The sequence below is a fragment of the Harpia harpyja genome, chromosome 12, assembly GCF_026419915.1.
Source record: "Harpia harpyja isolate bHarHar1 chromosome 12, bHarHar1 primary haplotype, whole genome shotgun sequence".
NCBI lineage: Eukaryota > Metazoa > Chordata > Aves > Accipitriformes > Accipitridae > Harpia > Harpia harpyja.
The window spans coordinates 16,116,080-16,131,147 of NC_068951.1; the positions used below are offsets into that span (position 1 = coordinate 16,116,080).

Sequence of the window (15,068 nt, forward strand, 5' to 3'; positions counted from 1 at the left end):
GTCTGCAATGATCAATAAACCCCTTTGAAGGATTTCTCTGCTTTTTTCCCTTTTCTCTCTTCCCCCAAACCTGTTATTTTATTCACTCCCCTTACAGTAAGTTGACTGCAGTCAGTCCACTCCAGCTCCTGCTGTGTTTAGGCTGCCTTCTCTCTGCTTCGCTAATTCTGTGGGGTTTTTTCTTCAGAAATGGGGAAGGTAAGAGGGAGCTTTCTGACCTGCCTTAAGTCTAATGTTCTGCCTTTTTTTGCATGTTTTTTGCTCCCTTTATAAGGGAGGGACCTATTACCCTGATCCCTTCAGGCCTCTTCCTGTGAATCTCACAGCATCACACGCTCTGCAGAAAGAAGCATAATATTTTACTTTGATTATACGCAAATTGGCAGGATCCCAATTCCCATGTAAATGTATTCATACAATGTGTATTATTGACAAAAGGAACTGATAATAACGGTCTCTGCTGAGCACTGTGAGCAGTGGAAATTGCTCCTTATTTTGCCATTTCAGCTGTAACCAGTGACTAGCTCTTTCAACATGGCAAAGCACTAAAATCCGGATTGCAACAGCACGGCGATGCTGCTGTGCCATTTCTATCTTGGTATAATGACAGCATATAAAACAAAGGAAAGAAATGCCAACAGAGCTCCTGCACAGGAGTGAAGAAGAGTCTGAAGAAAGAAGTATTCCACATATATGGTGGCCTTTGCCTCTTCACTCTTAATTTTGTAGTCTGCACAGTAAATTGAATACTTGTTCTATGCAAATGGCTATGAGGACGGCAAGCTGCTCTGATGAGATTAGCTTTTAATAATGTAGCAATTTGCTACATAAATAACTTGCAAGTTCTCAATGTAACACTTTCTATGTTTTAGCTTGACATGTTAGGGAGGTAATTTTATGCTATTGTTTATTGAAGTGGCCCGGTTTGATTCCTTTTTACTGTGGATTGCTGTCTTGAGAATTCATATTTGTTGGGTTAGATGGGTCTTGGCTGTTGCAAAATCCCTCGCCCTGGTCAGATCACTGGACCAACGCGATGTCCCAAGGTGGCTTCAGGAGCACTTGCTGTGATGTCCACTCCAGTGAAACAGTGCTCGTGCTGGTGTGATCATATGGGAAAATCTCTGCAGGTGGAGATTGTAGGTAGGTGTTGACGCGGAAGTCACGGACACTGCACACAATCAATATGATCAAGCAGATGCCACTTTATTGCCAAGATAGCTCGATTTATATGTTCATTCTAGTTACTGTTCACGCATAAGCAAATTAGAGATTGGTTAGCATGAGCTGTCCACGCGCCTAGTTACACCTAATGATTGGTTATAACAACACTGTACACGCGCATAAACTTAAGGCATAATTGGTTGTATTAACTAAAACATGTGAAACTTGTCTCAGTCTGATTGGTCAAGATAAGCTGCCGAATTGAGGTTCTTTGTGCCAAGTTCCCTTTATCGTGGAATGCGCACCTGTGTTCTTCTAATTGGCATCTTTCTTTTTTTGTCTTCTTGTTTATTCTGTTCAAGGCCTTCTAAAGGCATCTGGAATGCTCTTACTACCGTTAGCTAAATATGTGTCCACAAGCAAAGCGTCCTTGAAGCCTGCTGCATACAAAACATCCTTGGCTCACAAATTGATCAATTCCATCGAGTCTGGATTGTTCACTGTGTGCCCATTACTTTCCAAGTATCCCACAAATCCCTCTTTTTGTTTTTGAACAATCCAGACTTTAGCCATTGCATCCTTCCTAAACAACTGAGTATACAAGGGATAATTAATAACAAGACTACCAATACTAACAAAACAATTCCCAAAATTTTTAACAGATCTCTTATCCATCCCATAATTCCCCAATGGGTAAACAGCCTGTCTAACCATCCCAAACCACCACTAACCTGCAGTTTTTGAACTTGGTCCTTCATTATTTGTATAGCTTTATGGACCGATTCAGAGTGATCAGATAAATTCATACAACACATTCCATCTAAATCTTCACAACCATGACCATGTGCTAGCAATAGAAAATCAATAGCAGCTCGATTCTGCAACATTGCATGCCGTCTTGCCCCAGCAATGGGTAGGTGCCAGCTTTACATGGGCGTCCCCATGGGGGCAACGATGGCCTTGCCGTACACCAGCCCGATGCTCTTCGGAAAATCCCGGTATTTATACATTTGCAGAGGAACGGATTTCAGCACACGTGGCCAGCAGGTGCCAAAATCCGCCTCGGTTGCAACATGGGGAGCCTATGACGCATACGCTCGCTGGCCAGGCGCGCTGCATGAGTCATAGCCATCCTGTCTACTGGTTCATGGGTTTTGTGATGCGGTTGCAATGCACCGAGAATCTTGACCTGTTATGTTGGTCAAGGTGACCTACAAGATCTATGCACAGAATTAATTAAACACAGTAAAAGCAACATTATACCTAATAAAATATACAAGAATAAAAGAAACCCCGATTTTTAACAAAGATACAAACCAACTCCTAAGTCCCCATCCTGCAGCTAAATGCTGTAAGCCGAAATGACAGCTTTCTTAATTGCGTTAAAGCTCTTGCAGCTCCTTCTTGCCTCTGCAGTTCTGTTATCTTGTTTATTAATTGCTCCACTGTCCAAGTTCCTCATGTCCGTTGTTTTTCTGGTGGTTCAAAGTCCGTTTATACTGCAGCTGTCACGTACTCCGGCCCACTCATGCTAACTGCGGCCTACTTATGCTAACTCTAAATAATCAGGCTCAAAGAAATGTCCCCCATTTTCCATGAAATCTCCCACAGGTAGGAGGAGCTTTCCTAGAAGTCCTCTCCAAAGCTCTTTTCCAGAATTTCTGCAGAAGCTCCTCTGTCAACTTCGCACAAACAGCGCCCCAGGAGTATGCATCTCCTTCACTGGCTCTGGCAGTGTCTTGTAGACACTGGTGTTCCTCTTGGATGGCTCTTCAGAGGGGCTGAAGAGGATGCTTCCCAAAGAGAAAACAGAGCCTCTGACGGAGCCTGCTTAAGTCTATGGTGGCATGCCTGTCTCCACGATGACAAAATTTTTTATTAGCTCTTACCAAACTACGGCATTTCCTGCCAACATCTAAGCAGTGATCCCATCTGGTGTTGCTGAGCCTGGAGCAGTGACGGTTGCACAGAGGGAATGTCCTGTGGGTGGAATAGCTGCCGGAGGGCTGCCATGAGGAGAGGATCCTCTGAACAACAACATGGTCAAGCTTGCCATGACGCTAAGTTACGTTGGAGCAGTTACAGGAACAACTTGCTGCCCAGAGATGACTGCTGAGACATTTTCATACAAGTGGGGCTTTCCCAAGAACACCCGCAGAAGCTGCCCTTCCCTGCCACACACCACGCAGGAGGGGAAGGAGCAGAGGCCATCTCCAGGAGAGCTGACCACCTCTCTGGTGATACCAGGAGGTTAAAACAGGTTCTCCAAATGCCTCCCCCAAATCCGTCCTGCTCCTTCTACCCCATTTAATAGCTCTTCCTAACCAGGCTTGTGCTTGGTAGGGATCAGCTTCTGGACTACATAAAACTGTTGTCAGCAGATATCACCGTTGCAAGTGGGGTAGCACCAAGAGAGGTGGCTCTGGTTGCCCTCCCAGCTACAGCAGTGAGGCTGCCTACTGCCAAGACTCCAGAGGAGGGTGTCCATATGGGCAGTGCCATCTGCATGGGGATGTTAGCGAGTACCACTGTGGCCAACGGAGGAAGTAACCGCTGATAACTGTGACGGCAGACACCCCATAGGTGATGGTGGTGACAAGCACGAAGAACAGCGTGGAGGTGTGACTGCTACTGGCAGCAGGGGCAGGTGCTGATCCTGGCAGCAACAATGACACTCAGGACTACTACCAGCAGCACTTCTTGTCATCATCATCAGTGGCAGCTCCCAGTTCTTCAAATTCCCTTGGCCGTGACACACACACCAACAGCACGTCTGGGCAAGGTTCGGTTTAGTAGCCAGCATGCTCGGCAGTTCAAAGCATCTTTTTCTGAAGCTGCTGTGGGCATTGCAAGCAAGCTGTGATACCCTGCTTGGAGGAATCACGGGTCACAGCAAAAGCCACTGATCAGAAATGAGAGCTCTTCTGGAGTGAGAAAATACACATATGGATTATGGGGAAGAATTGGCTTTCCTGAACCCTCCACAAAGCAATTAAACAAGCGATAATAGGTTCATTATATAAAACACTGATATATAGAGCCGGAAAGAGAACGTGTGGCTACCATGTAGGGCAGACCAAATTGAAGATACTCTAGATATGAGCCCAAGTGTACAAAGAGCTTTTCGCTCTCTTGTTCATATGGAGCTGAGAAGCGAGCAACAACCTGCCACCATGAATTAATGGGCGAGTTGGACCTCATCACAGCTGAGTACAAGACAAGCTGAGAGCCTGGGGAGGTCGTGGTGGGGAGTTTCAATCTCTGCACCAGGGCCTTGAAAAATCTTTTAGATGACACTGCAGGGCTGCAAGCAGGAGATGGACATGCCAGGGATTGTAGGTGATCCTACTCAGCCTTACGAGGCTGTGTGGTCCCAGACCTCAGTGGTTCTTTTGTTCTTCTCTTCAGGCTGCTACTTTAACGTGCTTCACAAGTCTATATGCATTATTTAAGCTTCCTCCTTTTTAAAAGACTGGGGAGGAGATTTGCCCAAGATTATTACTGATACTACTTGCAGTATTAAACTAGGGATTAAAATAGATTTTATTTAATTAACCTGAATGAAACAATCTTTTGTGCATGTTTCAGTCGCAGGAGAGGAGTCAGAGCAGACAGAGGAGGATGTGGATGTTTAAACTGGCTGAACTGTAATTTTGTCAGCAAGATGAGTATGAAAACTTCTCTGTGGCACCTAGAGAAGATTCCTTAATCTGTTTAGCCTGTTTCAGGGACAGGCTTCGCTGCCAACAGTGGGGCTGGGATTGTGCAGCCGGGCAGTTGAAAGTGTGCTCAGGTGTTTCCATATTCCACTGGAAGTGAAAGCAGCCTGGGATTTGGAGAACGAAAATACTGCAAAGCCGTGTACATTGCTGTTCCTCCTGTGACACCGAGGATTCGGATCCTGCAGCCACCTTCACTGACACATGGCCCAAGCAGCCAAATCCTGTGTCTCAGCAGCCACCTCATGCCAGCTGGCCTGTGAACAGGTGCATACAGAAAAATCAAGAACTCCAAAAATTGCTTCAGCTGCTTCCAAGTGCTAAAAAACTCTAAAAACCTCAGTGCAACACCCATGCTCTGGCCTCCCAGCCAGAGGTCCCGGCTGGCTAGCTGTCCATGGGTGTGATGGCAGCCCAGTGCTGAGAGACAGAAGCAAATGCAGAGGAATGATCTGCCTAATGCGTTTATCCCACATTCTTCCTGAAAAGCGCATGCCCATCGATCCCAATAAATGCATCTCTCGGCCCTTCGCTTATCCAGAAGTGGGGGAACAAGAAAGGTAGGGAGCTCAATGCCACCCCATCTCCTCTCCCCAGCACAAGGCCATCACCACCACCATAACGGAGGGTTCAGTTCCAACGTATTTGAACCACTGCACCAAAACACCAGAGTAAACAACTAAATAACTGCAACTCTCTATCCTGCAGTTATTTCTGTTGCTGAATAAGGCAGAAACATGCAGAAAAACATTGGGAAACTCTGCATTAACCCCTTATTTTGGACTGCAAGCCTTTGCTAACCACACCGCTTCTCTGGGCTTTTTCATTTCAGCTACCCCCCTTCAGCCACCAAAGCTGCGTGTTAAGCCCCTGAAGATACAAAATGGAGGCATAGCATGGCAATTTTACCCCCAATTATGATGGAGGTCTGGCCTTGGGGCTCCTGGTGTCGGTGCAGTCAGCAGTGCTACCTGTATTTCTATGTATTACTATATAAGGTGGTGTAGAAATGTATGTTTTATTTATGCACACTTCATACATAGATACAGATATAGGGGTATATATGCTCACATGTAAAGTTAAGATATAAATACATATCCATAAAGGTGTAGCTATGCATATGAAACATTCTCTAATAAGATGTAACAAAATGAATAATAAAATTTAAATGTAAATATGAAGTAATTATATAAAACTGCACCTCGGGAAGCCCCGGGGCGCCCAGCCTGCCGCAGGCAAGACAGCTAAATTCAGGGTGGGCAGAGCCCGAGCAGCAGAGCCGAGGACGGGCCTGTGAGCTGCCGCCGCTCCCCGCCTCACAGCCTGCCCTTCCCGGGCGCCCTCCCGGCGGCAGGACGGGGAGGGGAAGACTGGGCAGTGCCCCGCCGAGCTCCGGTGCCTGGGCCCGGCCCGCCCGGGAGGAGCCTGCGTGGGCGGCGGGTCCCGCCCCTGGCGACGGCGGCGGCGCGGCCCGGCCATGAGGCTGACGCGGGCGGCCGTGCTGGCTCGGGCCAAGGCTGCCGCGCTCGATGGTGTCCGCCGCCTCAACTGCTGGTGGGCGCCGGCGGGCGCGGCCCAGGGGCGGGCGGGCACGGGTAGGCCGGGACGGAGCATGGGGGGGCAGGCAGGGCTAGGTTGGCGGGGGGGGGGAACAACGAGGCTCGTGGTGGGCCGTGGTAGAACAGCTTTGGTGGGGGTGCGGGGGCTGTGCAGGCCGGGCGTGGGGTAGCGGGTGGGCCGCTGGGCCCTGCCGTGCTGCCACTGACACCCCCCCCTTGCTCTCCTCCCGCAGGGGCAGCCGCCTGACGGATGTAAGTACCGGGCAGCCCTCTCCCATCCTGACAGGACGAGCCAGCGAGCAGGAGTCCCACGGCTCCCGGTTGGGGCAGGCGTTGTCGAGCCCCGGCCCGCACCCCAGCGGTGCTGCCGGAGAGAAGCCTTAGCCTGGGCCGGCAGCCGGAGCGGGGAAGGGGATGGGGTTGATGGCGTGCTGAGGAAGGCACAGGCCTGGGTTTGGGCTGGCCCGCTGCCAGCGAGCTGCAGTGCTTTTCAGGATTGATTAGCATCTCATAACAAAAAAAAAAAAAAAAAAAAAAGGGTTCGATGTTGTTTCCAGAGAGCGCTTGGAAAATTCCTCTCTGAAGCCCTGCACGGAGAGCAGGACCCCGAGTCCTACCTCATCTGGTTAGGTGATGCCCTCTCGTTAGGAGAGGGCTCTCGGGGGTAAGAGAGATCCCTTCTTGTGTGCAGTGGCTGGAAAACCATCTCGGAGACTGCAGAGTTGCTGGAGCAGAAGAGCAGCGTGATGCTGGCTGGTGTCTGTGCTTCCACTGCTGGGCAGAGGAGCTGCTGACTCTGCACTGACTGTGGCAGCAAATCTCTCTGGTGGTGTTAAGCTTGGGTTAGACTGAAGCAAACCTAAATTCCTGTTCTTGCTTTTATCTTGCTTGTTTGTGATTTAAATTGCTTTTATTTATGTATTTTTTTCTGGGAGTGCCAACTTGCTGTTTCTGTCTCTTCCTGCCCAGATATCGATATGCCGGGATTTGCCCAACATCGAGGTGATCACATTCAGGTGAATGTCAGGCTGCCAGCCTTGGAGGGGGCAGGGAAATCGCCTTTCTTATGGGGCTGTGGCTTGGCCCTTGGTTTCTTACCACCTTTCTGTGGTTGTGTGTCTGAGCTGACTGGCTCTTCATGCCCGATTTCTCAAGCAGCAGAGATGCAGAAATGATTATTCTTCTGCTAGCTCCTCTGCACCTTTCCCTTTGCTACTTGAGAAAATAGTCCCTGTTTAGAGAAGTGTTAAAACCTCTTAGGATTGTTGCTCCTTAAGTCCTATTCTGTAGTTTGGATGGGGATCTTCTAGGCCTCTGTATGCGGCCAGTTTGCAGAATGCTTGTTGAAATGCTTTGTGGATCTTGCAGAGCTTTTAATTTCCATAAGACTCCCTGTAACACACCCATCTTTCCCCAGTCCTGCGGATCCCACGGAGCCAGTGCTATCTGCAAATTTGAGCTTTTTAGCTTGGAAATCTTAATGGGGTCTCCTTCAGTGTGTCTGAGGAACTGCTGCAGAAAAGGGTGCAAGTGTGATGGGTGTTTGGAGGAAGGAAAGGCTGTTTGTCATCTTCAGCAGAGAGGAGAGTCTGCTTTTTTAATTCTTTCTTCTGTTTAAAAAGATGAAATGCTATAAGCCATAGGCCCCGAATGTCTCTTGCCATGCCATGCTGTGCTGGGGAGAGGCTCCTCAGTGAAGCTGTTGCAGGAAAGGGGGCTGGAAAGCTGCTGTGCTCCCACCTGAACAGTACAGCGAGGGAGGGATGGGCTTGCTGGTCTCTGATCCTGCGATCTCTCTTCAGTGTGAATGGCATCTCGGACCTCGAGCCGCTGAATCAGTGCCAGAATCTGAGTGAACTCTATCTGAGGAACAACAACATTGCAAGCCTAAATGAGCTCTTCTACCTCAAAAACCTACCCCGGCTGAGGGTCCTGTGGCTGTCAGAAAATCCCTGTTGTGGGTCGGACCCCCACCACTACCGAATGACAGTGCTGCGTAACCTACCCAGCCTGCAGAAGCTTGATAACCAAGGTGGGTGTTTGCAGGTAAACAAACAGCCCCAAGCCATGGGAAGGGTGAACTGGAAACCAGTGATGTCTTTGTTCCTCTCTTTAAGGCGTCCTTTGACTCTCCCTTGAGTCAGCATGTGTTGGAGGTTGAGCGTCCCCTCTACAAGATCTACCACTTCTAAGCTGTTTTCTCCCTTCCCTTCCCTGCAGAGCTAACACTAGCGGGACTGAGAGCGCCTTGTTATAGCTGAGACAGTACCACTAATTGGCGTTTTTTTAGAGCTCTCTGCTGTGGCAAAACAAGGATTCTGTAATTGGATCTGCTGTTGTAAAAAAATGAGAAGCTTTTCTGTCTGGTAGCAGTAATTTGGTGGCTTTTGGAGCCTTCTCCAGAGGCAAGAAATGGCAAAGCATGTTTGCATCCCTCCCTGTTATCTTTCCCACTTTGAGAGACTGGTGACAGCTGCCAGTGTTCTCCTGTGCAGGTTTTACTGCAGGAGGAGGATGAAAGCAAAAGGCCAGTACGAAGGATGATTTTTGGATCAAACCCTTGCAGTATGGCTCTGCAGCAGCAGTACCTGCCCCGTTACAGATGCTGTCTTCCTAGGCTGCTGGAGTTCATTGCAGCAGGCTTTTGTTTTGGCTTTTGCAGCTGTGACAGAGGAAGAACTGTCCCAGGCCCTGGTTGATGGCGAGGAGATCACGGCCCCACCAGCGAGGAGGAACGTGGAGAATGGCTGCCCTGAGTCCATTGAATCCAGTGCTGCTGAATCCACAACAGAGACTGAGAGTGAACTGCTGAACTTCAGGCTGGAGGAGACAAAGTGAGGGCTTGCTTGTGAGCTGTTAGGATTTCTGGGCTGAACTCGCGTGTAGCATGAAAGGACCCAGCCAGCCAACCCTGATATTCCATGGGCCAGGCCTGCAGCTGGTGCAAATTCCTGTTGTTCCAGTTACCGTGATGGAGCTGTGCTGGTTTAATAGCACTTGTGGGTCTTGTTCTGTATCTGCAAAACAGGCTCTTCTGTAGGTGGGTACTTACTCTCAAGCGTGTCAGCTGCATGTGCAGAGAGAAATGGATCCTCTCTGAAGTATGAGCTCCAGTCCATTCCTGCTTAGCTCTGCTTCTGTGACACGCTTTGGCACAGGTCAGCACTGTGGCACGTGTTGTTCAAGTGCAGTGTTACATGGTCTGCAGTCCCAGCTAGCATCGGGCATGGGAATCTGTTGTCCCAGGTGGGGCTGCGAGCAGACTCCTTGTGGCAGCATGCTCATTTACATTTTATAGCTGTGAGGCTCTTGCTACATGTGGGGGTTTTGCTTGGGGTGTTGTGGTCTGTAGGCAGTGGTGACGTGTGAACAGGTGTGCCTTGAGTCCTTCAGCTAGGTAATTCTTCCATGGTTGCCCATGATTAGAAAGGATTGGCCTGGCAGAGTAAGGTTCTCCCAGCTGGTCATCGTAACATTTGCTCTTCCTCCCCTTCTTTAGCAAAATTCGAGAGGAGCTTGGTATGAAGCCTGTTCCCAGGGATAAGTTTTCCTCCTTTTCACCTCGAGAGACAGACTGCAACCGAAAGAGGAGAGTGAGTATCTTTAAAGACCAAATTGCTTTTCATCTTTAAGACGTCATGCAATATAAAGAAAGCCTGATGGAGTTTGTCCTCTTGATCTGTCTGCATATGAGCTCATGTGTGTCCCTGTGCTGTGGTTGAGCTAAGTTGGGCAGTGGCTGAAATGCAGCCAGTAGACTGTTGGCCTGGCAGAGACTGCTGAACTGAAAGCTTAGGTGGTTCCTCAGCCCCCTCCGTGGTGTAGCCTTGGATGAATCTCATGGATCTTGGCTGTTCAAGCTGAGAATTGCTGTCTGCTGGGTTCAGTGCCTTCAGTTGGTACAGGAAGGCCAGAGTGTGATCTAGACCACGTTCTGCCTCATTCTGATATCAGTTACCTGTGATCTCTCTTTCATTCATGTTTTAAGCATACTTGAGTGTATTGCTTTGCAGCAGCGTGAGTACTACCTGGCCTTCGGGAAAAGAAAACATTAAAGAAGGGGAAATGGCTACACATTGTAGCTGGGAGGTTCAGGTTGGATGTTAGGAAAAAGATTTTCCCTAGAAGGATGGTTATTTAGAGAGGCTGTGGAATCTCCCTGGAGTTTTTCAACACATGATTTGACAGAGCCATGGTCTGGTGTTGGCAGTAGTCCTGCCTCGGTGGGAGGGTTGGGCTGGGGCGGCCTTCAAAGGTTCCTTCCAGCTCGTGCTTTTGCAATTCTACCAGCTCTTATTCGTCAGATCAGAAGGTTTGTGTCCTTTCCCATCCTCCACACGGATCAGATGGTTCCTGTCCTTTCCCATCCTACATGCGGTCATGCTGGAGAGAGAGGGCAGCTGCTCTTGAATGCGCTTTTCCTTAGAGAAGCCAGCTGGGAGGGTGGCCAGGAGCCAGAGGCATGTGGGCAGTCTGTGCGGGACTGGGTGGACGGGTTTGTCCTGCATTCCAGTTAGCCACATGCAGTCTCTGCCCATGTTTGCCCCAAGGGCTTGGTTGTTCTTTCCCTGTAGCTGCAGGTGTCTGTTGCAAACTGCTGGTGGTGGGGGTGGTGGAGTTCCTAGAAAGAGCAGCTCTTTGAAAATCAAGTGTCCTTTTCTGGGCTGGTGTTAACATGCTTGTATAAAGCGGTGTCTGTCTCGTCCCGACAGAACAATGTCCTGAATGCCATCCTGCTTCTTATGAAGGAACTGGATGCAGAGAGTCTGGAGATTGTCCAGCAGACGGTGGGGAGGAGGCTCCAGGCCTTGCAGAAGAAGGAGCTGCAGGAGGAGTGATGGTACCCATTACAAACGTCCCTGGAGCACCCGCCAGCCCCAGACTTGCAGCACCATTCTGCCCACACATGCCTGGCTGCAGCCAAAGCCTCGGTGTTCCTGCTGTGCTTCCTCTGCGGAGGGGCTGGGACGGGGTGCTGCTGGCTGCCCCTGTAGCTCCTGACATCACCCCTGGCTGTGCATATCACGCTGGGGCTGGCAGCACCTGACCTGGCTCTCGGGAGCTTTCCTGCTTGCATAGCAGGCTCCGTTAACATTTGTATCTCGTGTCGCTGGGGCTGTTTGATGGGAGCTGCAGACGAATCAGCAACGCAAAAGTGAGCAGGGCTGCAGTGAGAGGTGCTGCTGTGCTGTGCAATCGAAGGGGGATGGCAAAGCCTGCTGACAGCTGGAAAGGTCGCTCCTTGTCGGTGGCTCCCTGTCAGACTAACCCTTGGCCAGCCTGTCTTTGCATGTAGCAGACTTGAAAGGCAGTTTCTGCCACAAAGATTTGTTTTTGTGAAGTCTGTCGGGGAGACACTGCCTGAAATGATCACCAAGAACTGTTTGGTGCAGATTGTGAAGGTCAATGTCAAATTCTTAATTTATCTTCACCTCCTGACTTCTTCTGGTCCTTGTTAGCGCATGCAGCATCTGACTTGGTGGTCAGGTGGCCCAAAGAAAAGCTCAGTGCAACCTAGGTGAAACAGAAATTACTTTCTCCCACATCCTGAACGCTCAGCTGTACTCTTACCCCCACATGCCCCTGCAGGCATTAGAGCAGCTTAAGGAAACTGAATGTCAGAGTAAAAAGCCGCTGTGCGTTTCGCAGTTAGGAGAAAACAAGCCAAGTGTTACAGTCCGGCTTGCGCAGACATCAGGGGTGGCATTTCTCTTTAACTGAAAAAGCTGCATTTAGTAAGATTTTGTAGAGCTGTTAAATACAAACTAAAATGTTGTGACATACCAAATAAAACCAGTTATCCCTCTAGGATGTGTAAGTTGTGGCTGGGGTTCAGCAAACATAGTGAGAACAACTGACTCTGGGCATTGCTCCATTACGTCTGGTTCAGGGCTTGCATTGTTAACCCTGCTGGAGCAGGAGGAGGGCTGTGGGCCCCTGTGCCTTCCCGCTTCACTGGACCCGTGAAATGGCTCGCCTGCCTGCGGTGCTGGTTGATACTGCACTGAGCTGCTGCAGGGGCTGCTTTTCAAAGGCGCTGTGCTATTTGGGAACCTTCTTGCAGCCACAAGCGCAGGAAGCCAAAGAGATGATGAGCAAAGCTGGCTTGCTCGTGTGGAGGTGCAAAGCCTGCCGGGGCAGGAGGATGGCACCCGAGATGTAGGACACGAACCCCTTGTGCTGCTGTGGACCCCAGTGCCATGCAGGGCAGTGTGGCCTTTCCATGTCCCCACTCTCCCCGTTTGTACAGGTGTCCGAGCCCCTGCGTGCTGGGTCGTGCGGTTGGGAAGGAACAAGGAACGCTCCTCAGGGATGGTGACAGCCCTGTGTCCACAAGCCTGTTTACTTGACCTTGGTGGGAGGGGGCACAGTTTGACACTCATGGATTGGGTGAAGATTGCTGATGCCTTTAACTCCTCACATGACCTAGTTCTTGCCTTTTGCATTAAACCCAGCTGCATTTAAATGGCCAGTGTGATTTATAATAGACCAGACTTCCCTTGGCAGCCAGGGCCCGAGAGACTTACCCATCGTCTTGTTTGCATCTTGCCCTTGTGCTGAGGGCAGGTCCTCTCCCAGGCTCTCTCTCGGCAGCCTGCTCAGTGGCAGATGTCGCGCCTGTCTGCGATGTCAGGGAACAGGGGGGAGCTGCAGTTTGGGTGTGCCAAACACCCGTGCTTTGCTGGGAGGAGAGTGATCAAAGCAAGCATCATCATTTGTCATTGGGGCTCGTTTGTGGTGAAGGTGGTTAATGGAGCAATCGCTGTGGCCTGAGCCTGCTTCCCTCTCCACTGGAGAAGTCGGGCTGTTAATCCCCGATGGCACAACAGTCCCTGAGCAGAGCTTGCCGCCTACGTGCCATGCTCGTCATACTTGGCCGGTGCCTGTGGTCCTGCTGCCAGGCAAGCCGCCCTTGATGCTCCTGACCACTCCTTGCAGGGTGACCCTGCGGCATCCCACTCGCTCTCCGCATAGCCCCAGGGGAGGCTGGCCCCTTTGGCTCACACCTCTTCACTCTGGGGACCTGGCAGCCTTTCTGCTGTGAGATGCTCATGGCTTTTTGCTCTGCCTTCCCTCTGGGGACGAGGGGAAGCCAGGGCTGGGCCGGATGTACCAGGGAGCCTGGGTGCACAGTCACCATGTCCCCTCCTGCTCATCCTTGCAGGGCACGGGGTGGTTACCCCCCATGGAATGCAGGGGCTGTGCCTGTCCATCTCCCCCCAGGAATTTGGCACTCCAGGATTTTTTTTTTTTTTTGGGGTGGAAATGAGGTGTTAGGGCTGCAGTGATCCCTGTCCCCAAGTGCATGCAAATGTACAGCTGGTCTGAGTGTGGGGACACCCCCTTCCCCATTCATACCCTAAACCTGGCTGCTGGAGGGCTGCTGTGCCGTGCCAGCCCCTCTGGTGTCCTGCCTGCTGCCGACACCACCAGGCTGGAGAAAAGGCATTCTGGAGAGGAGCCGAATGCCCAGGGCCTGCCAGCTGCACCCAGGCATGAGGCTCCACCTGGGCTACGGTACAACCGCAGGGCTTTTTGGCATGACCTGCTTTTGCCCTGACCTGCCTCAGTGGGGGATATGGAACGGGAGGGCAGACATTTCCCGGTCATGGAAAATGCCAGCGGCTGTCTGCCCGCGGGCACAGATCCAGCATGACTCATGTTCAAACCATCCTCAGGGACTCCCAGAGGCCAACGGTGAGGCAGGCGTGTGGGACCACCGTGATGTGGCAGTCCATGGCTGATTGGGGTGGGTCTCACTTGGGAGCTGGTTGGGGATCCTTGAGAGCAGCACATGGGATGGTGGAAAAGCCCATTTCCCACCCACTGCCTTCCCAGCATTGGGATGAGCAGCCAGGTCTGTGCCTGGGGTCCCCAGAGCAGATACTTGTCCAGGAATAGCAGCGATGCTGCCTCCATAAGCAAGGTCTGCTATTTCTCTGCGTGTCCAACTCTAGCAGGGAAGATAAAATAATTATTATCTTCCTCCAGAGCCTAAAACAAGTAATGTGGCCAGCTAGAGGAAAAGCACTGAAATCAAGGGGGACTTGTCACTTGGGGACAACTCCAAGGAGGTGAAGAAACAACTGCACGTTCAACCCAAAAGACCGTGACACGTCCTCATGCTGGCAATATCCCAGAGGCTGGAGCCATCAGCTGAAAGCCCAGGAGGAAAGCGGCCTGGGAAAGGGGCTACGCGCAGCTGTCTGGCATCGGCCGAGCATGGCGGAGCTCAGCCAAGCCCAAGTGCTGCACGCGGGAGCCGGCACACTTGGCAGCCGCCCTGAGAAACTGCCTTAACAAACACATTGCCTTGATAAATCACTTCTGTGCTTTCTTTGAAGGTGGGAACCAAAACAAGGGAGAAGCAATTTTTCTCTGGGATTGCGAAGTCTGCCCGCAGAAGGATGCTGACCTTGCACCCACTGCTGCCCAACCAGGGAGAGGCAGCCTGTGATCCTACTCTCCCAGGCTTTGAGGATGCGTTAAGCAGATCCTGGCCTGGCATTAATCTGGCTCTGGCAAACCATCTGGCTTTGCTCATCCCCAACCTAACCCCAGGTCTGTCCCACCATTCCTCCCCATGGGGACTCGGCGCGCAATGATCACTCTCCAGCAAGGCAGG

At 50.9% G+C, this 15,068-nt stretch overlaps 1 protein-coding gene across 1 annotated transcript; it reads left to right on the forward strand.

Annotated features, from left to right (window-relative positions):
• The first annotated feature begins 6,267 nt into the window (after positions 1 to 6,267).
• Positions 6,268 to 12,250, forward strand: CFAP410 (cilia and flagella associated protein 410). The gene is made up of 7 exons (XM_052804562.1): positions 6,268 to 6,437; positions 6,676 to 6,694; positions 7,412 to 7,458; positions 8,245 to 8,474; positions 9,105 to 9,276; positions 9,942 to 10,035; positions 11,155 to 12,250. Exons 1-7 carry the CDS (start codon positions 6,361 to 6,363, stop codon positions 11,278 to 11,280), a joined length of 765 nt encoding a protein of 254 aa, XP_052660522.1. The 5' UTR covers positions 6,268 to 6,360; the 3' UTR covers positions 11,281 to 12,250.
• The last annotated feature ends 2,818 nt before the right edge of the window (positions 12,251 to 15,068 follow it).